This window comes from Athene cunicularia (genome assembly GCF_003259725.1).
Source record: "Athene cunicularia isolate RWA chromosome 5 unlocalized genomic scaffold, athCun1 chr5_part1, whole genome shotgun sequence".
Classification (NCBI taxonomy): Eukaryota; Metazoa; Chordata; class Aves; order Strigiformes; family Strigidae; genus Athene; species Athene cunicularia.
Window position 1 is genome coordinate 11,868,875 of NW_020799101.1, and position 24,821 is coordinate 11,893,695.

Consider the following 24,821-nt stretch of genomic DNA (forward strand, 5'->3'; position numbering starts at 1 on the left):
AGGTGCTGAATTAAACCTGAACTTCCCAGATACTGCCTAAGACCCAAAGCTCAATGTTGAACTGTCTAAAAAGGACTAATACTTACAAAACAGTTTAAAACCCAGAAGCAACACCAGGGAGGCTGTGCCTGTGTGGCTGTGCCCTTACAGTGAAGGTTTGCTTCATCCTGTAGACACTTTTATTTAGATGGGATTTACTCACTTGTGGTTAGATCCCACCAGGAGTGACATGAGGGGCTGTGAGGGCTGGAGAGGCGGCCATGTACCCAGGGAGGTGGTGGCTGCCCCTGGCACAAGGCCATGCCATCAGGTCTCTGTCTCACTTGCATCATACAGAGGGTTGAGGTAGAAGACCTGGTGGTCTTTGGGAACCATCTCCTGTGGCATCTCCTCTCCAGGGTCAGCACTTGGTAGCTCCTGCAGCAGTGAGGGAGGGAAAAGCAACTGATGAGGAAGGGAAGCAAAGCCCTCAACAAAACTCACCCAGCATCGAGTCCCTGCAGCTGAGGAGCTGGTGACCCACAGACCCCTCCTGGCCTGGCGTGTTGCACTTCCACCAGTGCTCGAGAGGGTCCTGGCTGGGGTCCTGGCATCTCCTGCCCACATCCCTGAGCATCCCTGTGCCCAGGCAGTGGCAACTCACCACATCAAACATGGGGTTGTCGAAGCCTCTGTCACTGTCCAGCTCGGGGGACATTGGCTCCTCCATTCTGTCCCAGGGCCGGTGGAGACGCAGGGCAGGCAACCTGGGGAGAGACCTGGGCATCACCACCACATCCTTCCCATCCCAGCAACTCCCACAGCTGAAACCCTGCATCTTCAAGAGGTGAATGGGAAAACACAGGGGCAAAGTTTCAGGCTGTGTCTGAAACAGGATGTTTGTCCTCTTTCCCAGGGAAAAATTGCTATACCCAGTAGAAACCATTAAGCCTGGAGGTCTGTGACCTTCATCCTGGAAGGAAGAGTTTGTCAGAGGCAGACAACCCCAGCACAGGCTTCACTTCAGAGCCATCGCTCTCCCCCTGTGGCCTAAAATGAATTGCCACAGAGCTGACACCTGTTCCCACTGCAATCTCAACAAGCACTAATTACTTTTATCATTACTTTTATCACGGTATCATTTTATCATCTTAATCACCATCACTACTTTTATTATTTTCTTAATTACTCTTATCCTAAGGGTCCCAGTTACCTAGCATCCTCCCCTGCACCAGAGACCTGATGTGGGTGGGCTCAACAGTGGGTCCACACATGTCACCTCAGGTCCTGAGAGCCCACTGATACTTAAACACTGTGACCACAGGCTCTATATATGCAATAGGGGGAGCTGTGCTATCTGCAGGGAGGCTGTGCCCAGGCCCTTTTTGGTGGAAACAAGCTAAATTTGCTGCTTCACTGGTGGTCAGGATGGCGCCACTGCATGGAGGCAGACTTCGCAGGTTCCGAGAGCCTCCTGCCCAATTTGCAGCATCTCTGCTGGTGTCAGACACCTCCACAATGCTCAGCAGCACTGCCAGAGAGGGTCCTGCCCCAGAGCCACCTGGGGACATGCAGCAGGAGCGGGTCGGCTGGGGACATGGCCTGAGCTCGGGTTCAGCTCTGTCTCCTGTAGCTACACGAACTTCTCTCCCACTGCTGACGGAGCTGTTTTCAAAGGCCTGTCCAGCGTCCAAAGAAGTGTCAGTGGAAGATAAATCATCAAGTAGCAATTATGGGGCTGGAAGTTTTATTTAGAAATTAAATGAAGGCACAGGTTTATTGTTAGGAAATGTCATGTCAGCACGTGCCAAGCAGCAGGGCAAGCATCCCTGGCCACGGCCACTGCTGCACAGCAAGAAAACCCCAGCAGAGGAACCAGGAGGGAAGAAACAATCTGACTTGTGAGCCCGCAACATGGCTGGCATGCCCTGGCAGACACCAATACACCTTGCACACAAAAATTAAAGCAATTCCTGCCCCCTGATTGTAAAAAGCATAGGGTTCGTCCTGTTTTCCTGTGGTCAAGTAGGTGACATGAGCCATAGCGGCTCAGCGGACAGCCCCCCCCACAAGGACATATGACACCCTGCAAAACCCTCCTTGGGAGAGGCGGGCCCTGTGTGAAGGCGGGTGCAGGAGCGAGGAGCAGGGATGGGTGCCCCATGCACATGCTGTGGGCACTGCTGGGATTCCCTGTTCACTGCTGGAGCCTGACTCCAAGCTGTGAGAAACAAGCTGATGAAGAAGGGTATTTTGGACCAGCTCCCAGCCTCAGTGAGGTCAGGTGCTGTGCACCTCACCATCACCCCCTCAGAACCTGCACACCACTCTCCATTCATCATGAGCAACTAATGCACCAGAAGCTGCATTTGTTTCTGGATACTGACACACTTTTTCATGGCTACAAAGCTGCAGGATGAGGGCTTGAAATTATTTTGATGTATTTCTATTGAGCGGCTGGCAGTTTCAGCCCTCCCTCCCCCAGCAGGACCACAAACTAACAGGTACAAGGAACAGATTTCCCCAGGAAGGACGACCAGCCTGTGCAGAGCTTCATCTGAGTCACAGGCCAATTCCTGCCAGATCACACCTTGCCACATGGCACCAAGAAGCAAATCCTCCCAGCCAAGTACCACTCCAAGAGTACAGAAGTACATTTCAGCCATCTCACCTCCAATAAACTATGAGGAGCAAGGAGGGCAATAGTTTTAAACTAAAATAGGGTAGATTTACATTAGATGTAAGGAATAAATTCTTTAGTATAAGGGTGGTGAGACAGTGGAACAGAGTGCCCAGAGGTTGTGGCTGCCCCCTCCCTGGCAGTGTCCAAGGCCAGGTTGGACAGGGCTGTGAGCAGCCTGGGCTAGTGGAAGGTGTCCCTGCCCATGGTGGGGGTGGGGGGGTGGACTAGATGATCTTCAAAGGTTTCTTCTAACCCAAACCATTGTGTGATTTTATGAACCAGTAACATTGGGTATAGCAGACTGCCTGGCCATGCCCACCACTGTGGGAGCTCTGGGCAGCACTGTGTGCCCCTCTGCCACCAGGCTAGCTGGAAGGACAGCATGGGGTGACAGCTGCCCCCAAGCAGGAGAAGCCTGGCAATAAGCTGCCAGCAGAAGCCCCATCCCTACCTTAGCTTTCCCTTTCTGTGGAGAAAGCGGATTCCTCCAAGGAACAGGAGACCGAAGAGTAGCCCCAAGACTGTCCCGGCTATGATCCTGCTTAATGCATGGCTCCCTTCTTGCCTGCTCAAAGTGCTGCCAGTGGCCACCTCCATTTTGCCACTTGAAATGCCAAGGGCTTCACCTGGGAAAGGACAGGAAGAAATAGGGGTGAGGATTGGACAGAGCAACACATCCCCACACCTCATGCACAGGGCAGAGAGACCCCTCAGTCGGGTCTGGCACTGCTCTCCTGGTCGATCGCCTTCCCCTGGGGACAGGGGGGTGGGATACACAGCGGAGTGGACTCAACTGGGACAAGCCCATGTGGGTCTGCTACTCACACAACAACCACCAGGTTCCCTGACTGACCTCCATGTTCATCAGCATCTGCCAGCTTACATGCCTCCACACGCAGCCTTCTGGCTGGTAAGCAGCTGTGCAGAGCGGGACCTGGGTGTCCTGGTGGGCACCAGGCTGACCATGGCCAGACTTGGCATGGAAGGACAATGATATCCTGAGCTGCATGAGGAGCAGGTGGGTGCCAGAAGAGAGGTGACCCTTCCCCTCTTCTCTGCCCTGGTGAGACACAGCTGGAGTGCTGACCCAGGCTTTTCTCAGCAGTGCCCAGTGACAGGGCAAGAGGCAATGGGAGCAAATTGAAATATGGTAAATTCCACTTAAATGTAAGAAAAAACTGTTTTATGGCAGAGATGGTCAAATGCGAGGACAGGTTGCAGGGAGATGTTGCGGAGTCTCCACCCTTGGAGACATTCAAAACCCAGCTGGACATGTGGGCTACTGGCAGAGGACAAGGAGCTCTGGACAGGAGTAGGTTTAGGTGCACCCGCCAGGGACCCGCCGAGGAGGACAGCAGTGTTACCATGCTGTGCTATGTCCTCCATGATGTCTGCTGCCAGCTGCTCCACCGTGGTGCTGGTCTGCACTCCTGCTCCATCATCGATCAGCACGATTTGGATGAGTGGAGTGGAGCTTCGGGGTATGACTCCCAGGAAAGTCTGCTCTTTGTGCACCTTGGATATGGCCATCCGCACGCTGGAGTACTTGGGCTTTTCAAAACACAAGGAGACACATAAAGCCCATGAGAGCAGGAGGCAGAAATTAGTCAACTCTACAGACAGCCACGATGGATGCATCAGCAAGGCCCACCTATCAATCTTCATGTGAGCCCCTTCACAGAGCTGCCATCCCTATTACCGCAGAGCCATTGCGTTTCCCAAAGGAGAGGTTTATATCTCCCCTCCCTTCCAAGTTGTGACCAGCACCCAGCATGCAGCATTCCTCTGCAGAGGTGAGCACACCAAGAAAGCAGTTTCATGTAGTGCACCTATTAAACACTGTATTAAGATGTGTGGCTGTAAGGAGGGCAGGTAGCAGGCTTTCATCTTGGGATCAATAGAGCAATACGCTGATATTGACCCTCTCAGTGTAACTCAGAACATTCCTCCTCCCCCAGCAGCTGCCAGCCAGGAGGAAGGATGTCATACTGTGTCTGACAAGCAGCAGCATGGAGGGATGCCTTGTAGAGCAGGTATCTGAGTGCTGACCAGTGCCAGTTACCCACCCAGTGCTTGTCCGCTGGGGAATGAAAAAGCCGCCCAGTGCTCGGAGCCATCTCCTAGAGGCCACAGGATCCCCTGCTGCAGGTTTGCATGATCCCAGCCGCATGGGCTGACCTCCCATGTTATCTAGACTTGACCTCCTGGCCGGCCTGTGTTTTCTAGACCAGAGTTTGCAGCAAGCCCTGCTGCATCCTCACCCATCTGCATGTTGGCAGCTGCTCCTGCCCCACACTGAGAGGGGCAGGGTGGCTGTGGTGGGGAGCGAGGAAAGCTGCACCAGTCCCCATGGCAAATTGGCATATACAAGAGCCCAAACACAGAGGGTGATGGGGAATGAGGCTGAACCCCCTGCATTACTGGGACCTCATGCCCACTCAGACAGCCTCATCAGCATCAAGTCACCGGCAGATGTGGCCAGTGGCTTGTGGCTTCGTTAGCCCCTCTCAATCTGACAGGCTGACATACCTGGCTCAACAAGGCTTCAATCAGTCTGTCCCGGTACTTCTGTAGGTCAAAATCGGGAGTGAAATCCAGGTTAATGGTGGCTCCTGCAGCCCAAGAACAGACAGACATTGTCACCAAGCCCAGCCACAGACCTGCCACGGCAGCACAGCTCTGATTGCCACAAAAGCCACTGGGGACCCTCGGGTACCTTCATGCATCTGGTCCAACTGGGCGCAGGAGAGGTGCCTCCAGAGCCCTGCCTGAGAAGTCCTGCTCCAAGAAACCTCTCACTCCCTCACTGGTCTTTTTATTGACTAGTTTTGATGAAAGGCCTTTGGTTTCTACCATATTCCAGAGAGAAGCTTTCCCTGGAAAGCTTTCTCCCACATATCCCGCTGGGAAACTCTGTATGTACCTGTACATACTCTGTATGAACCTGTTTGGGGACTGCAAGGATGCGATTCAGCAATGCTACCCTGGCTTTGAAGGGAAGGTGGAGAGGAGAGGACACCTGTGCTCCCCATACCACTGCACTGCAGTCATTGAGTCGAATATTTTCCTTGGAAAAAATGCAAATCAGCATTTGTTGAAATATGAAATTCTCTAAAGGCTTTAAGGGGCTCTGCTTTTAGGAGCACGCTGGAGAAACATATGGTGCTGTTTTAATGAATCTGGTATGAAATACCAAATATGATATACCGAATATCTAGGTACAATTGTGCATGAAAAATTCCTCATAGCAACCTTCCAAGTAGATTAATGGAGAAGCACCCATTGCAGAGGGAATGCTGTCACTCTGCATGCTTTTATTTTAAATGAAATGAAACAAACTTGCTGTTGGAAAGCTGTGAAAAAGGTGCATTTCCTTTGAGTATTTTTGGCTGCATAAACTCAGCAGAGCCCTATTAGCTTGACAAGGTGTAACATCCTGACAGGATAAACCAGAGGCAAGGACAAAGGGCTGCAACTCAGAGCAGCCTCCCAAAAGCCAGGCTGCTGCTTCAGAGAGATGCCCTGGGAGGGTGGCACGTGGGATGCAGATGGGACCCATGGGAGTAGTGATACAGCAAAACGTCAACCCACGACCAGCAGCACCCCCTGCACCCAGCTTTTCCCTGTGGAGCTAAAGGAAGGGGGTTGGGGCAGCTGGCATGGCGGGGAGGAGGAATAGGCCTGTGCCCCCCCACTCACCGCAGACCCCACAGCAGTGGCCAAGGGGCTGCAAAGGGCTCTGACACGCTGGCGCTGGGCACTGCCTCCCCGATGCCTCGAGCAGGGCCGCGCAGATGCGGGGGAGATCCTAAAGGAGAGTAAAGCAGCATCAGACCCTCACCCCACAAATTCCAATGGCACCCCCCTAAATTGCAACGGGAGGACTCACCGGGGTGTTCCCGCAGGCACAGCCGGACTTGTCGGGACAGCTGGTGCCTGTCACCTGGAGAGTGCCATTGCCATGAAACTGCAGGGGGGCGAAGGGACCCCGCAAGTACTCAGCCCAGGCCTCGGGGCTGCTGAGCTCCTGTGCAGGGAAGAGCAGCAAAGCGGGTGAGTATGCCCATCCAGGTCCCAGTGCTGTCCCCAGGCACCCGGCTGTGCCACCTGGACACCCGGTGCCATGTCTGACAGCCAGCTTGGGACAGCCCCACTGCCGGTGGTGCGTGCAGCATGAAAGTCATGCCAATACACCCATTTGGCTTTTCCACAGAGCCAACAAAAAAATCCTTTCTAATTTAAAAAAAAAAAAAAGGACCACAAATAAATCATGAGATGGCTGGCCATTTTTTTCTTCTTGCTTTCCCTCTTTTTGCTGGCCCAGAGAATTCAAGTTATCAGCTTTTAATTTCTGGGAGGAAGAGGCTGGATCTGAGGTGTTTTCCTTCAATCTGGGAAGTGTTTCAGTGGGCTCAGCATTAACAAAGGCTGAGTTGGACTGACCAGCCTTGTCCTGCCAAGCCGTAATTCCCTCATTGCTGTCTTCCACAGGAGGCTTCTCCATGCCCTGGCACAACAGGAGGATTTCTCAGGCTCTAGGATGAAAATATCCCACACAGAGCAAGGAGCAGGCTGGCTACAAAGGGGCAAAGCAACTTATAAGGTCAGTTTTTAGGAATTACACTGTGATCACAAAGATGAAGAGGACCTTCTCCTTCCAATCTCATGGCTCAGCAGCAGCCTCCGCCCCAGGGCACAGCCAGCTGCAGTCCCTGGGGGGTGGGCTGGGGGGGCTGATGTGCCATGGGGCAGTCCCCAGGCATCAGCAGGACTGGCATCACTCCAAGCACCCAAGACCATCCACCTCTACATCCCTGGGGCTACATGCACCCATGGTGAGCTCTGCTGTGGCACTGCTTTGTACAGACTCGCCTGCACCTGCCTGGACACCGACTGAGTTTATTACTCAAAAAGCAGTTACCTAATGCCTGGCCCCGAAATGGCAGATCCCAGGTAGTGCAGCAGTAGAAATAATAAATAACTTATTAAATGTATGCTGCATCCCCCACTCCTGGAAGGAGCCTGTGTTTACTGCTGCAGCGCCTGTGATCTTTCACTCCTCTGACCAGCAAGGGATGGGGCTTGCCATGTGCCTGATTCCTGGGCTGAATCACAGCACACTGCCAGCTTTTCTATAATTATCCCTCCAATCAATTAAAGAGCAGTACTGAAGCAGAGCTGGGAGATAGTCATTGGGCCACGGGCCATGTTAAGGTTGGGAGTGGAGGGAAGTGTCCCCAGAGGGTCCCTGAGCAGAGCGGTTGCAGACACGTGCCTGGGAAGGGGGCAGCCCCTCGGTGCCGGAGAAGATGCCATTTGCTCATGGTTTGACCCATGCACATTCACCTGTTTTTTTTAAAGTGAATAGTGAGACAGCCTAACACTGCAGGGAGGGAGGCAGTAAGAAATCAGTAGAGGAAAGAAATCATGGAGACTGTCCACTGCAGCAGCAGCAGCCCATGAAGCTGCAGCGCTGTGGGAGTGCCCCATCTCCCCACGCAGCACCGCTCCTCCATCCCCACTGGTCCTTCCTCTCCTGACCTACTTTGGGGCCATGATGAGGAGGCGTCGAGCCTGTTTCTCATCAGCCCCACATTATTACCTGCCCCATAAGAGAGATGCTGCGGAGATGAATCACTCGCCGCGATGAGTCGACGTTTACCCGGAAGGAGGTTTCGGGCTGGAAGATAACATCATCATAGTGGCACGGGACACGTTCCTCATCCACAGAAAAGATGCGCCCACTTGGCTCGAGCTCCCCGCTGGGGGTCACAGCCTGCCACAGTGTGGGGTTGAACCAGGCGTGGTGCTCAGCATCAGTGAACCTCACTGTTGCACCTAGAAAAGCAACAGAAAAGGTTGAGCTTGATCCAGACCTAAATCCACAGCCCCAGTGAACACATCTGGGTTGGTAAAACCAGGCAGTGCTTGTCCCAGAGCGGAGGAGCTCACCTGCGGGCAGGGAGCGAAGGGCTGGCCCTGGCATCACCCTCCCAGGAACCGCTGCCAGCACCTCCTGGAGCTCAGCAAAGCTTTCCAGCACTCAGGGCTGGAGTCTCAGCAGCTCAGCCCAGACCCCACTGCTGGCTGCAGGCCTCTGGCCCCAGATCCCGCAGGACATACCTTCCCTGCTTCCTCAAAGCTCACCCTTACAGTTAGGGAGGAAACCAGCTGCCCAGATGCTGAGTAACAGAGAAACTGGATAAAAATGGGTATGATAACTCATGTCCCAGTTTCCAAGTAGCCTGGCCAGCCTGCAGAAATGTGACCAGCCCTGTTCCTGGCAGTGGGTAACCCCCAAACCAGTGCCTCATTTAACCATTAATTATTTAACCATTAACCCTTTCCCTGGTGGTCACAGGTCTAATGATTCAACTCGCATGCAGGTGTTTATTGACTGAATTATTTGCATTCATTTTAAAATCATGCTTTAAAAAAAGTCATTTGTGAAAGTTGCCCAGAAACACCTGTTGATTTCAGGGGAGCAGCACATGGTCAGCAGGAAAAGATCAGTGCAAAGCACAGCTGACAGATCAGCCCTGATGAGGGGCAAATGTCCCCAAAGCAGAAAATTGATGGGGATGAAGGATTTTGGAGTGGCTCCAGACAGCCTCATGCTACAGTCCTTCCCCTGGGCAGACCTATTTGGGCTCCTTCTCTCTTTTCTTTTTCTATTTTTGCCAGTTGGAACACAGGCACAGTTGCTCTGCTTGTATTCTTCCTTTCCTGCAGCTGGAGTTAAAAGTCACTTGCCACTGAAAGTATTAGGTAGCTCTTAAATACCCAAAATACACCTCCCTAACAAACAGCTTTCAGACTAATAACAGACTCCAATGAAACAAACCTGCTGTCTCAGTCTCAGCAAAACTGGGCTGGAGGCTAAGAGAGGAGGGAAGGATGCTTTTCCACCAAAATGCACCAAAATGGGGCCAAAGGCCAGCTCATGGTGATGGCTGCAGTTCAGCTCACTGCTATGTAATTCCTAACCAGTTTTCTTTAGAAATACCATGGCAAAGAATATGAAGGCTTTGATGTGGCTACATGCTTAATAGGCAGGGTAAAATACAAACAATATTTGCCTCTCTGCTACAACTTCAAAGACTTCCCTACTATAATTACTTTTTTAGAAGACAGGTGATCTAGCAGGAAAAAAAGATCTGACGTGAGGGAGGTCATCAAAGAAAAGGTAGGTATTAAAAATGGAGTGATTCACTTGTGGGACAGCAAAGACCTTTGTAGAAGCGTTTGGGTTGAATTTGCATGATTAATCAAGGAGCGATGGGGTGATGGTTTGGGCACAAAATACCTGAGTCACAGCCTGGATCCCAGCTGCCATCGAAAGCTGCAAATCCTGCACCAGATGCCAGCACAAATTCTCCGTTCAGGGGCAGGTACTAGATGAAGGATTCAGAGTATTACTGTGCAGTCCTGCTGCCAGCCACCCAGGCTTGTAATCAAGGAACAGTGCTAATTATTAGGCTGCCTATTACACTTCCTGTCGCTGAGGCACTTTACAGTCATTAGGAGTTACCCTCGCTGTGCCCTGCGTTAATGGGAAAGTATCAGCTCCCGTTTTTACAGATGGGGACGCTGCAATGGGGAGAGGCAGTTTGATGTTATCTTCCAGTAACACAGAAAAGCACAAAGCGTGCAGAACAGCAAGAACAAGGAAAAAGCAAAATAAACTCTTTTGACGGCTCCTTCCTCCTCTTGCACACACTCTCAGCAGCTCAGGAATGGCTTTATACACCGGTATGCCATGAAAAACCCAACCTCACTCTGTAAGTGCCCAGAGCTCCCCTCAGTTAACGTGTTCCCACCTCCAGGGGCTGTGCTTGCCCCAAAAGAAGTAACTCAGGGGCCCAAGCAATGCTTGGTGAGGTGCTAGCTAGTGGATTTACACTCAGCGCAAGCTAAGGAAAGCACACAGCAGTGTTTGGTGGCGCAGCTTGCGATAGCTAGACCCTCTTCTTGTTGGGTAGGACATTACCAGCAGGTAGTCAGGGTCACCACATTTGCCTGGCTTCAGCCTAGCCAGGCTTCTGCTCAGGGGCACAAGGACAAACATCAACAGGCATAACTCTGCCACGAAAGCCCTTTCAGCAAGAAGCTGTGGCCACCCAGGTCACCAGCTGGCACTGCCAACTCTGGGACAGGCCATGGCACACGACTGAGTGCTCTTGTGCACCATCTTCTTCGGAGCCAGCAATGTTGTACATTGGGCTGGACAAGAGGGGATGACAAGGTGAACAGCTGAGGTCAGGGAAACATCTGCCCTAAGGGGATGGAACCTCCCCACCAGCCAGGAAGAAAGAAGCCTTTGCCTATGGACACTGCTCCACGAGATCATAGCATGTGTCATGCCTAACTGGAAACCACGCCATCATGTTCTCTGCATTTCTGTTACTCTTGAGTAAAGCTGATTTTTGCAGCACTGAGGCACTGGAAGAGGCTGAAAGGCCTGCCAGGCTACAAATGGCAACGTGCCCTTTAGCTGCAGATGTAGAAGTTGTGTCTAGTGATGCTCTGAGGCTCAGAATTTGGCCTGTTTTGAGCTGGGCAAGATCTATGCTACTAGCCTCTTCATTTCAGAAGTGCCCTGCCTTGTTTTCCTGTGAGCCCATGAAGGAATGGGTGGTGGGACACTTTGGAGCAGTCAGCTAAAGCTTATACCCAGGGCAGGTACCAGCAGCACTGCTGGCCAAGTACCTTGTCCCAAACTCGCTGGGCTATTTCAGGCTGGAGCCCCTCACTGCTGCCTCTTGCCCAGTTTGCAGGTTGCCACCCTGCAGCTGGCTGTGCACGATGGGACCAAGCAGAGAGTGTGGCCAGCTGGCTGCTGGGGTCCAGCTGAGCTGCTCAGGGTGGGTTTTTGGATGGGATGCAGTGGACTGCTTCATCAGCACAAGGTACCAGCTCACCACAGCAGTCTCCTATGGGCACTCAGGCCTATAGCTGCAGGGATCTTTGGGTGGTGGAAGAAAAATCAGAGAGCAGCTTGTGGGTGATGGGGCTCGGTGACTCAGCAGAGGCCAAGCTGGCCTCTGCTTGCTTTCCCAGGTTGCAGAAGTTGGCGAGTGTTGTGGCTGGATCAAGACCACTGGGTTGGGGAGTCCCTGCTCTCATCCCTGCCTGCACTTTTCCCTGTAGTTACCAAACACTTTGACTATGGCTGTGGGTCAGAGCTTCCCAGACGCTCTGTGGTGGCTATGCAGGACACAATGAGCTTTCCTGTCCAGGGGATTGTTCATTCAGATCTTCACAAATTAGCTAGGGGGGAGAAAAAAGCCACAGAGACAATACTTAGACAAATATGTGCCTACATTTGTAAGCTGCATCACTCACACTGCTCCAGGGAGCAATGCAAGAGCATTGTGTGCACACATTATGCACAGAGCAAAGCAAGGAAAACCCGGTGAGGATTTACACGGTGTGGCTGAGTTCAGTGTGGCAAGAGCAGGGATGAGGTGCGCTTGCTTGGCTAGAGATACACACAGGTGTGCACACATTGCTCCGCAAACGCTGGTCCAATGACCAACCGAGGTTGTGTGCTCCTGTGCCTGGGAGGGCCCAGGTGAGCAGGGGCTCGATGGGGTGCAGAGCAGTCACAGGGTCAGCAGCACCTGGCACCAATCTTTCCCACAGGGAGAGGTGAGGAGCAATGCCTTGTGCTAAACCTGCCCCATGCCTGCTGCGCCTGTGCAGGGCTCTGGAGACACCGGCCTCTGGGCTCTCTGGAGAAGATGCAGATTCTCCAGCTACCACTGGAGATCTCCCTCCACCACCAAGGCCAAAACCCCAGGCTGGCTGGATTTCCCAAGCCCAGAGGAAGATGTCTGTGTGAGTGTGGCAGGGAAATGAGAGTCCCACAGCACACACAGTGTTCCGGCTGCTGGACCCTTCACACTCTGGGACTGCCCAAATGCTGCTAGCACCAGCCCTGCACTTAAAATGCAACACAGTGCAATGCGAGCTGGGACATGGACTCACCTCATCTCCACAAACATAAGTGCAAGAAGAGCCCTGTAGTCCTGCTTCGTAGCAGGAATTTCTGAGGCTGGCCACTGCAGCTACAGCTCCTTGCCCACCAAGGTGGACATGTTGCCCATCTACCCCCAGCCCTCCCCAGTATGCACACCACTGGGCCACAACTCAGAAGTGGCTCCATCATCCAGGGGATCTCAGTTTGTAAATAATTCACACTTTCTTTTTTTCCTAACATGAGTTAAGAGTCTCAGCTCACTGCAGAGGACAAATGGAGCCTCTGGTTGGGCAGTGACTTTCTGCATTTGGGAGTTTAGTATAGAAATTGCATATAGGCTGGGCCACTTTCCAAGTACATTTTGAACTGATCAATGACATGTACCAAAGGACCGGAGCCAAAAAACTGGCAGTTTCATCTGCTTTCCCTTGCTTCTGCCAACCTGTACTCCAGAGCCATTAATACAGCAAGCTTAGAGTCCCATTAGTCATTTCTCATCCCTGATACTGGTAAATGACTTATCTCCTCGGTCATCATTATCAAGTGTAATGACAACTGAAACACAGTCATCATTTTTCTCACCAAAGTCAGCAAAAAAAAAAAAGAGGAAAGACCCCATGTGGCTGTCAGCCCACAGTCACCATATTTGCAACTCGAGCGTTGCACCACAGAGAAGAATTCCCATTGTCCCAATGTATAAGTGAAAATGAAACTAATCTCCAAAATGCAAATTAAAAAAAGACCAAACACCTGAGAAGTGGCTTTTGAAGTGGATGGCTTTGAACTGGCCTCCTACACACCCCGGCTCTGCTCGATTTATGAGCATTGGGCTGAGATGACTGACAGCAGCAGTGTGACTGGCATGTCACCGTCATCAGTGCGGGGAGCAATGTAGCACTTCTGCTTTGAACCTGGATGGGGGTGCTCGTGACTGCACCCAGCTCTTTCCCCAGCTTGTTTTAATTCGCAGCATCAGTACATTTGAATTCCTGGCTCGGGTGAGACAGCACCACCATCGCCACTGTGCAATGCTGAGACTGCCTGGGCATGCTGGGCTCTGCAGCGCTGCACCCATGGGTGCAGCAGGGAGCAGGTCAGCAGCCATCACGGCTGCGTGTGGCTACTGGCTCCATTCCCTCACCCAGCACCCAGCCCAGGGGGGGCTTTGTGCCGGTGCTAATGGCACCCCATTGTAAAACATCACTGGGGTAGGATGCAAGGAGGTTATTTCTCCAACACAGAGTGCTGTAACCTACCAGAGGTGTTAATGTGCAAGGAAAATTATTTCTATGTCATAGCTCCCAGGCCTGCTTTGCTGAGGCAGTGGCAGCCCACAGATGGCAGCAGGCAGCCGGGGCAGCAGGCAGGCAGCCCCTGCCCCTTGCGGGGCACAGGTGGGAATGGCGGGGGTTTTCCCAGTGCCCACTGGAGCTGGGGGGTCTGAGTGCACCTGGGCATGCGGGTGCTTGGGTGGGATCCAGCGGCTGGCTGAAGGCCCCAGAAAGGCACGGGGCCAGATTCATCTGCAGGTGAATCCCTTTGACAGCTCTGGAGCCTTGCCAGGGGCTTGCTTGCTGCAGGGTTTCTTCACTTCATTAGTGGGGGTTCATTCACTCACTTTCCTGCCTGGGTGAAGCTCCCACCTGCATCCTCAGGCCAGAGTCCTCTCTCCCAGCCGCACACATCACCCCCTGTCCCCAGCCCACTGCCAGATCTGGCCTGGCCCTGCCATGGCCCCTGATCTCACACCAGCTATTCCAGATCCCCCATGAAAGAGGCCAGCTAGATACCACCTGTGTCCACCCTGAGACCTCTGGGTGAGCCGAGGAGGGTGACTTGCTGCTGTACTAGGACTTTTCTGCCAAAAAATCTCCCTGCCCAGGCACCTGCCCCCATAAGGATCAGGGCTTTAGCATCTCAAGGAAATCAGGCAAGAAACAGTTTTTATCCACATAAAACCCACACTCAGACAGGCTGGCGCAGTGTGGATCAGGGCACAGAAGCTAGCAGTCCTCTCTGTGAGCCCCATCAGTGGCAGGCAGAAGCAGCCCACCAGTCCTCCTTTGCTCCCAGCAATAACTTGTCCCTCTGCTTTTGCCCCCAGAGCAGGCAGGGGTACAGGCAAAGGGCAGTGTGCCAGTGGGACATCATCATGTCAGCATCAGTCCCAGCAAGCTAATGAGGCGCTTGGCTGCTCTCCCCTGCCTGCATCCCTGCCTCCCCCTCCTGCAAGGCAGGGTCCTCGGGCAGCAGTGCAGTCATGCTCTCATTAATGCAGGAGCTGGTTCCCCTGCCATGTCTGCTTGTCACGTTTTCTGTTGTGCTTCAGGGCTCAGGCTCCCCACATCACCTGCCCAATCTGGCCTTGCTACTGCATCCCCTGGCACAGGGGTGGCTTGGCACATGGGGTTCCCAAAAGATCACGCTTCTGCCCAGCCTCACAGAAGAGCTGCAGGTCCTGGTCATCCCAAGCAGGTGCTGGCCAGCACACACCACCCCACAGACCCCAACAGAAGCCATGAGGGCCCCAAACGGCCTTTAATTTGACTGCAGTTCCCCAGTGCACACCTCCAGATGTGGAGCCAAACAGTTCCCAGCAGGGTGCAGAAATCAGGTGTTCCAGGGAGACTCAGGGACATCAGGAGCCCCTTGGGGAGCATATTAAAGTAAACCAACCCAAGACACTTGAGTTACAGATGCAGAAAGCACACAGAGGCTTAAATCCCTTAGCCAGATGTACCTCAGGTTCAGCTCATTTTCCTGAACTTCCTTCCACAGACAAGGTCAGAGAGCTGGAAAGCAGCTCAAGGTGCAGGGAGGGGAGCCATCCCCAGCAGCAAGGGATGGCAGCCGGTCCACAGAGCATCTGCCCAACATCCGCTCCAGCCTGGCATGCCAGCAAGCTGCGCCGCTTGTCACAGGCTTTAATAACGGCTTCTGCCGGAAACTAGCCTGCAAGGAGCAAATAAACTCAGGGAGGCAACTGTAAAAGGCTGTTTTACCGCACTCCTTTCCTAGGGCAAACCTTCAGTGGGAATGCTGCCAGAGAAAAGCCTGCAGGATTTGGGCTTGTAATTATGTGCTGGCACACACGCATGCACACACACACCCCCATGAAATTTTTTACCTCTATCTCAGGAGAAGGAAAAATAATCCCTTTTCTGGGTGTCCCATTACCCTGCTGCTTGGGAAGCAGAGGGGGAAGGGAGCACCAGTGCCTGGGACAAGCAAAAACTGTGGCAATTCATTAGAGCCGGTGCCCCTGGAGAGCAATTGGCATTTCGAGATCAATCTCTGCCAGAAACCGAGAGGGAGCATTCTGCAGCAAAGCTGAGTACATTCTGCTCTCGCAATTAGGCAGCTAAAAATATAAGGCTGAGCGAGGCATCCCTGGTTAGACCCCAGCACCCAGCGTGCTCCCGACCCTCGCTCAGCCTTTGCGGCCCCTCACTGGGTGGTCAGGGAGGAGGTACAGGCAGCTGCTGCCACTGTGCCAGGGCTCAGTGATAGGGCAGAGTTGGAAAGGTGACATTGGTGCTGCTGAATAACCCTGGCCAGTGCCCTGACCATGGCACCACCAGGGGTTGAGCGAGTCTGCTCTGCCCACGTGGTTAAACCCGACTCCTGCCACCCCAAAAATAGCAAGTAGCATCATCCATCTCTGGCCCATGCTGCAGTGTTGGCCAGCTAGGGCACAAACTGCACCAGGGCTGGTGTTACCCAGGCAAATGATGGGCTCGCAGCCGCATCCATGCCCTGGCCTGGCCACCTGTGAAAGCACAGCCATAGTCAGAGGGTCCAAACCCCTTGAAGGAGCCCTTCTCCCTCAGCAGAGAGACAAGCGAAGCCAAAACCCACCTTGTGCTGGAGCACCCATGTCAGGCACCACCACCCTGAGCACCTCCATTTCTCTCTCTTTTTTGCAGATTTATCCCCAGACACCTCTGAAAGCCAGATAAATACTGATCTGCACCTTTAGGCAGCTAAAAACCATAGAAAATCCAGCCTAATCACAATGGTTGTGCTTTAAAGTCACTTACACTTAAACTGGATTTGGTTTTAGTGTGTGGCTGAATTAGGGACCCACTCAAAACTTCAGACCAAATAACCTCCAAACTGGGTGATAAATGGGCTTCGTCTGAGCAGGGAGGTGGCTGCCTGCCCCTATAGCCCTGGTCTCCTCCCAAGAAAGCAGCTCCCGGCACTCAGCTGGTGCCTCCATGGGAGGGGAGCTGGGGGGCTCAGCATACAGAAGTGTTTCTTTCAATATATACCCCTAGGGGAGGCTGACAGTAGCACATGAGGACTCCTGGGCACACCAGGTCTTGCTCCACTCATCTGGGGAGTCAGGATGGGAAGTCTCATGTCGCCCTTCCACCAAGAAGACACCAGCACCAAGCATCCCCCCACCGCGCCTGCAGCAGCTGGCACCGTCCTCATGAAAGTCAATGAGAACCCAGCCCCTTCCCTGGCCATGAATTTCCTCCTGCACTACTATAGCGAGCAATGCTCTCCTATTTTTTTGGCCAAAGGCTGTATCACATCTCCATGGCGACTCTAAAGCTTAATGTATTCCTGCTGATTTAAGTGATTAATGCTTCGGCGCAGCGCGGCCGGCAGCCGAACAGGTGCAGCCCAGACTCTGCAAAAAGCCTCACGACCAATTCATTTTCTAACCACCCAGTTGCCAAATTTCATGCCATGCCCACAAGTGGCAGATCAGCTCAGGTGCTGGGTTTCATTCTTTTTCATCCCTGATCTTGGCAGCCCCCATATCACCTGGTGACAACAGAGGACAGCAGCGCACAGGAGGGAAGTGGCTGAGCTGAAACGAAAAAGAAATATTAACCACCAGGCTAGGAAACTTGCTGGGACAGTTCATCGCAAATCGCTGGGGCAGTGATGCACAGAAGGAAGGTGTGAACTGCAGCACAGGTTAGAGCCTAGGGCGAGCCTGGCTGCTCACAGGAGGTGCAATTCAGTGCAGCGGGGCGAGCCCCTGGCTGGAGGGGAATGGTGCTACATTCTCACAGCCGGTGTTGCTGCCATGATTTATTCCCTTGTGGGCCCCCCAGCCCTCCTCTCACCCTGCCCCACAGTCAGACTATAATAGTCACTGTAACCCTGGAGCCCACACAAGTGTTTGACAGCAGCGGGGTCCTGGAGAAACCCCGGGGCAGCAGATGGCCCCGGGGGCTCCTGCGAGGACTGCTGGATCCTCTGATGGGGATGAGTTTGGGGCTGTTCCAGCACCCTGACCCCATCACTCTGTCATGATAGGAAACATCCACCAGTGCAGCTGGCAGACGGTCAGCATGGCCACAGGTGTGACCAGTTGTGCAAAGGTTGTGTTGTGCCTCCTTCTCCTTCAGCCAGCCACGGGGCTTCTCCAGCTTGGCTCTCTAGCTCTGTTGTGAAAGGCTCATGCCATAATGAATAACGCTGCTTTGCAATTATGCATTTTGCAGGCCTCTGATGAAAGTACTTTAGAAATATACATTCATCTGTAAGTAAAATAAAATCTACTAAAGTGATATTTTGCTCTTTTCTTCTCTGTGTAAATTCCACATCACTTATTACATTATATTTGTACATATTTCCCCAGTACATTCTTTCCTTCAAAAATTCATATTTAAAATGCCATATAAATAAAGTAACTCCTCCAAATATTTGTAAAGGGATTAAATGTGGTGCATGGCGTTATTAAAGCATCAAAACTATTAGTGGCATAGACAGCCTGAACAAATCACACCACATAAATTTCAAGGGCTTGTTTGGATTTAATGACCAATAAAAGAGCAAAGCTGCCCTAAAACCAAGAAAGAAAACTTGGCCACAAGCTTGTCCCGTCCAGGGGAGGAACTTTTGCAAATGGGATCAATCCTGGTTTGTGCTGTCACGGTGCTGGGATGGAGCTTGCTGTTGATGTGTCCCACACTGGTGTGCTGGGGCAGCGGGTTTGCTTTTCCTTTTAGTTCCTCCCTGTTAAATTTTTACCCTCCAAACTATAGGGATTAAGACCCCGTGCTTTAATGGCTGCTTGTCAGCCTGCTCCAGGCGGGGCTCCTCTTCTGAGGGGACACTGGGTTGATCAGAAACCCCTCCAAGACAAGATCCACCCCATCTTATGTCACTCAACACACGCATTTCAGTAGGGTGTCGTACCTGTCTTGCCACAGCCAGGCTAATAATGTCACAGAAAAATATAAAATCCAATAGCACTCGAAAGAAAATTTCTTGAGCAACATTTTGGGATTTCCCAGAGCAGTTTGTTTTCATTTCAAGATATTTTGATGTCAGCTTCACTTAGCCTCTGCCCAGGGCTAAAGCCTGCTCCATGCTGGCAATGCCATGGTGCTCCTCAACAAGCTACTACCAAGGTCTCAGTCCTAGGGAGACTGTTTTATCCTTCCTTTAGGGGAAAAAATTAATTTCTTCCAAATGAAAGTGGTTTTGGGGTGCTTTCCCCCATCTCCCCTAATGAGTGAAAAAAGAAAAAAGCCCAGAAATGGGGTTTTCTGCTCCATGGTGCAGAGAGACCAGGGCTGCTGTGATTCTTGACTGCTGCCCCAGCTGAGGCATCCTCGGTCTGGCTGGACCATGGAGCAGAATGTCAAAGTCCCTGGAGAGGGGGACAGAGGAAAGTGTCACCTGGCTGGCACCGCTCCCACACTGACTCTGCGCTCACCCGCCCTCCCAGCACCACCGCGTGCTGCCTTACCATGTCCGTCAGCGCATGGGGAGACCTGACAAAGACTGAGATGACCTGTAAGAAAAGTGAAAATAAAAGTAGGCTTTCCCCTGGCAGATAAAGGGCTTTTCCAATGCCTAATGGCATTTTGCAACAAATAAAACAGAAAAAAATTTTAAATGTCCAATACCTCATTCTTCTGAAAATGAACCACGTTGCTGGCACAGGGGACTCTGCCTTTATCCCAGTTGGAGGCGGTTTCAAAATTGGTGTTGGGGATCCACTGCTTGTACACGGCAGCGACAGCACCTGGAAGGAGCAGGAAAACCAGTGTAACCCAGTCCACAGGAGGCACTGGGAGCCCTCTCTGAGATGTGCTATGGGATGCCTTGGCCCATTTGGGCCAGATTTGGTGATTTTCCACACAAGAGCAGCCCCTGAATGTTCCCAGTTGAGCAGTCACAGCCCTCCTCTCCACAGGAGATTTTTTTGGCTGGGTATGGTTTTTACTCACACAGGTAGGAAGAGCAAGGGAGAAATACTTGGCAGGCAGAGAGAAGGCAGGAAAGTCCTGCAGGCAATGGGCAAGAGTGATACATCTGGTACCTAAACATTTACTGCGGTGGGTTTTGTTGCCACTCAGACTAATCAAATGTGCAGAGACCCCTTGACCTCAGTGTTTCCAGCAGATATGGAGGGGGCATGCAGGGCCGGCAGGACCATGAGGACAGGGTGAGAGGAGAAAGGGCATTTGCTGTAGGACATGTACAACAAAATACGGGCTGGAGGGGGAGGATTCAGCAGTGCCCTGCAGCCTGAGGCACCGGCAGGTTGGGAAATAGAGGTCTTCCCCATGGGGATTGCCGGGACAGCAGCGGTCCTGCCCCTGTGTCCCTGCAGCAATGAGACCACTGGCTGGGGCCGGGCCATGGCAGAGGTGGGTTTCCACTCTGACCCACTCTGTTTGCACGAGCGCAGTGGGGTCACACGCCTCCTGGCCTGACCTTGTTCCTGACCTGGCTTGGAGGTGCACATTCAGCTGAAGATGAATCTCCATCAGCCTGAGTTAAACGACTTTGCGCAAGTGAGTTATGAGACAAAAAGAGAAGAGGGGAAAAAAAACCCAAAACCAAAAAACCTCTCTGCCCTTTTCTTTAGGGGAAAACCCCACAAAACTATGAAATACATAGAAAGCCAGTGGTGGAAGGCACAGTGCAGTGGAGGGGGATGGACGCTGGAGGTCACATGGAGAAGGGGGCAGGAGGGGGCATGGTGACCTGGGGAGGGAGGGGAGTCTGAATGACTGCAGCTGTGGAGGGAGGTGTACTGCAGAAATTCTGGGCCCTGCTAGTCCAAATGATGGGGAGGGATGTGGCCAGTTGTGCTAAATAGGTTCTGCAGAGTCTTTATCAGCACACAACAATCACCTCAGAGTGCAAGTTGTACCATCTGACTCTGCCAGGGGCTCTGCTGAGACCATTTTCTGTATGTAGCCACGGCTGGGTGAAGAGGAAACAGTGTATTTTTAACCAGAATGAAAGTCCTAATGTAGGAACAGGGCCTGGAGCCCAGGTGCAAGGTGCAGAGGGATCCCCCAGCCCAGTGTCAGGCTGCAGCCACTGCTTTCAGCTGCCTGCAGGAGCCCTCAGGCAGAGCAAACACCCCCTCTGCCCCATATCCACTCTAAAACCCACCCAGAGGGAAAAAGACTATAACAGTGATAAGAACAGGACCCAAGCAGCTGCTTGCAGTTGACCTGGTTTTGCCTGGGATAGAACTTATTTTTCTTCTTAGTAGCTAAAACAGGTTTGGATTCAGTATGAGATTTGGTATAAGATGAATGTTGATAATATAGCGATGTTTTTAGTCGTTGCTAAGAAATCAAGGACTTTCCACTTCCCATGTCTTGATAGCATGCAGGTGCACAAGAAGCTGGGAGGGAGTACAGCCAGAGCAACAGACCCACATTGGCCAATGGAATATTCCATATCATACAACATCATACTCAGTATATAGATGAGGGTAGGCTAGGAAGTTGGGGGGCTCACTTCCAGGATTGCAGTTTTGGGATCTTCTCCAGGATCACTAGCTGGGAACAGGTTGGGCAGCAGTAGGCAGGTGGTGAGCAATTGCATTGTGTGTTACTCTTTTGTATATTTTATTGTTATTACCATTATTATTTTTATTTTATTTCAATTACTTTTTTCCTCAACCTATGACTCTCCTTATCTCTACCCCTTCAATTCTCTGCTCCATCCCTGGGGATGGGGGAGGTGAGCAAATGGCTGCATGGTGCTTGGGTGCTGGACAGATTTAAACACAGCAGTGTTGTGGGTACACACACCTTGCTGGCTTGGAGTTGAAAAGAGCTTAAAAAGAAAAAAGCCCCAGATGGTAATTGTAAGTTGCTCTGCCCCTGCTTTGTTGACTTGCATACCCCTGTCCCAGGAAGACGGGGAATGGACAGGTTAAAGCTCCAGCAGAAAGGCTTAGCCAGCCCTATCACACACACTCTTCATGTTCCCACAGCTACAAGGTTTTGTGTCCAGCGAGCTCACACCACACCACAGCACACCACAGAGATGGTTTGCAGCAGCAGCAGCATCTCCTCCGGCCAGAGGCTCTGGAGCCACAGAGGTTAACCTCCTGCTGCAAAGCCTTTCCTCCATGCAGCTGCACTGATGCATTCCTGCACCTTCCACAGCCCTGGAAGTCTCAGCATGCTGTTTAATCAGCCTTGTCTCCAGGGAAGTGCAGTCCTTGAACATCAAAGCAACATGCATATTCAAGAGAGAGTGTGTCCTGCAGTGCCAAGTCGCTGGCTTCACATAAGAGCAGGAAAAGCCGAGCTGTGGAGGTGCAGGGGGCACAATACACTAACCCCAGCCTTATTCCCCTGCCTTCTCTCTGTCCAACTGGAAATGCCTTTTCCCATTTATGTTACAGATATGCCTGAAGTGACAGAACCTGCAGCTCTGCTCCGAAACAGGCTTGCCAAAAGCACACCCAAAATGGGGAAGTCATCCAGTGGTCACCCCGCTCGTCATGGCCGTTGAACCATAAGCGTACTCACCAAGGAACTGCAGGACACTGAGGAGGAAGAACAGGCGCTTCATTTTGGAGCAGGCTGCCAGCCCTCACTTCCACGGGCCCTGCCCGGCCGGACCTTGGACCCTCCCTGGGGGCACGTGATGGGCTCAGCCTGAAGGAGGATGCGGGGAGAAGGGAGTAAAACAGTAGAGGAGGTAGATTTTCCCCCAGCACAAACCAGAGCTTTGCTCAGTTCCAGAAGCCGGTTTGCTCTCAGCTCCTTTCCCAAGCTCCCCACTTCCTTGGCACCCATGTGGAGCCTGGGAGAGCCACTGGTCCCCCCAGCTCGGCTCACCAGACCCCACCATCCACCCCTTTGGGTCTTGCTAAAGGGTGGCAATCACAAACATCCCACACTGCTCTCCCCTGCGGACCGCCAGCTACCTTATAATTACTAATAATGGTCTCAATGTATTTTCAATTAGCTCACTTGGAAGAGAGCAGCTCCCAGCTATGACTTGTAATTGTACTTTGGCCGCCAGCTGATTTGCTCATTACCCGGTGTGCGCTGCGGCAGCGCCAGCACAGCCCCACGCTGCTTTTGTTGAGGCTGTGGGGAGCTGAAGGGGGCAGCTGGCAGCGGTACCAGCGCACGTGGCTGCAGGAGGAGAGGAGGAGGAGGAGGGAATCCAACATTCCGGTCCTCTGCCCCAGTGCAGAGCAATCCCGCATGCAGCTCCAGGCCCATGTCTTTATAAGGGTGTTAGGAGCAGAAAAGGATGGGGGAAGAGCAAGGATATCCTGGGAAGGGGACAGCGTGGGGATGGTGAGAGAGGACCACACCATGGGATGGGGAGAGCTGGGGGGCTCAGCACCACTCTGGCATGGACCCTTTGGCTGACACTGGTACAAGCAGGGTGAGGGCAGAAGATCTGTAAATGCAAAGGTTTACAGGAGCCCAGAAGGAGACTGGAGAAGTGGTTGGAAGGGTCCTCAGTGGAGGGGTCACAAACCACAAAGAAGCTCTGACCTGACAGCAGCAAGGATTTAGGAGCACAGGAACAGGAAGGGGAACAGCACATGCCTGTCCCCATCCCAGCCTCCCTCCTTCCAACTGGGCAGACCAGGGATCCACCTGCTTCCAACAGGGGAGAGTGAGGACCAGGGATCCATCACTCCTGGGATTACTAATCTTCTGCCTGTCTCCCAAAACCTTAATCCAGTCGGTGCCACTTCCAACCTCTGCTGCATGTGCAGGAGTGAGAAGAGCAGCAGGGCTCCTGCCCCAGGATGCCCTGGCACAGCCCCAAGTGTGCCCTGAGAAAGAACACAGAGGTGCCCCTGCCTGGAGCTCTGTCCCATGGGTACCATCAGTGCAGCCCACGAACTGCCAAGAGAAAAAGCTCCTGAGCAGCAGCTCTCAGTCTGGGCATCAGCCAAAATGCAGTCAGCACTTTCTTCACAGGGAGCTGGATGCCAAGAGATATCCTCGAGGTGAAGCCTCCTGCACTTTCCTTACCACTCACAAATTTCTCCCGGGGGACTCTCAGGGTGAATCCTAGCTACAGTGAGTCCTGTATTTTAATAGAGGGGGGGGAAATATAAATCATGGATATTCAGCAGTAACAGCTTGGAGAAAGGACAGCAGTGTGCAGAGGGCAGGGTGCATGCCTGTCCACAGCCTCAGCATCTCACAGCATGGCTGGGGCTGGCAGGAGGAGAAAAACAGCTCATGGGGCCCTGTGCAGAGGGCAGTGCCATGGCTCCTGAAAACCAGTATTCTGGGGGGTGCTCCACACCCTTATTTTTGGTTTTTGTGCCCTGCAGCCATTGCTTTTGGGTGCTGCTCATTTCAGCTGCTAGGCAGCTCCAGTCCCACTGAAGCTGCTACTTGCTTGATATTAAGTGAGCTAGGATTCATCTGACAAGGAGGCAGAGGTCTAAAATACCCAATCTGCCGTGTATTCATCAAAGAGCCTGTGAAATCCTGCCCGCGGATGGACAGTCCCCACTGCTCCTGCTCTAGCATTAGAATAGGACAGGACAGGGCAATTACAAAAATCCCAGCAAAACCTGTGTTACTGGGGACAGCTGCTCATTGCAGCATTCCTGCTGGGAGGGAGGGGATAGAATAACCTGGCCCTTGCCACAAGTTGCTTCCCTGAGGCCAGAGCACACTCCTCTCCAACCCGGCTTTTGTCACTGCTTCTACCCCAGGATGCTGCTGTGCTTCAGGACCAGGCAGGCACAACCGAAGGCTGCACAGAAGCAAGATCCGGCCCCAGAAATGAAAGCAGGTGCCCTAACATGGGGATCAGCACATTTTACTTCTTGCTGCCACATTTTACACCCTTCTGCTCCCCAGCCTGCTCCCCCTGTGCTGGCTGCCCGTGATGCCCCTAGGGAGGACAAGCACATCGCCACCACAGAGAGGGAAAACAGTGCACAGAGGATGC

The 24,821-nt window shown here is 52.6% G+C and overlaps 1 protein-coding gene across 1 annotated transcript; it reads right to left on the reverse strand.

The window, feature by feature from the left end:
- Positions 1-306: 306 nt before the first annotated feature.
- On the reverse strand, positions 307-22,460 carry AMN (amnion associated transmembrane protein). The gene is made up of 12 exons (XM_026849959.1): positions 22,409-22,460; positions 19,526-19,644; positions 19,366-19,410; positions 9,969-10,056; positions 8,265-8,500; positions 6,552-6,689; positions 6,362-6,470; positions 5,192-5,274; positions 4,027-4,213; positions 3,114-3,288; positions 644-746; positions 307-417 (listed from the first exon to the last, which is right to left on the reverse strand). The coding sequence occupies exons 1-12, from the start codon at positions 22,449-22,451 to the stop codon at positions 307-309; spliced, it is 1,437 nt and encodes a 478-aa protein (XP_026705760.1). The 5' UTR covers positions 22,452-22,460.
- Positions 22,461-24,821: the final 2,361 nt, after the last annotated feature.

What these genes read in the sequence shown, in the direction of transcription:
- AMN (XM_026849959.1), bottom strand. Translation starts at nt 22,451, where the DNA reads ATGAAGCGCCTGTTCTTCCTCCTCAGTGTCCTGCAGTTCCTTG. An exon ending in GTGCCTGCGGGAACACCCCG is followed by an intron (nt 6,471 to 6,551) that starts GTGAGTCCTCCC and finishes ACTCTCCTTTAG; the next exon opens with GATCTCCCCCGCATCTGCGC. An exon ending in ACAACCCCATGTTTGATGTG is followed by an intron (nt 418 to 643) that starts GTGAGTTGCCAC and finishes TCACTGCTGCAG; the next exon opens with GAGCTACCAAGTGCTGACCC.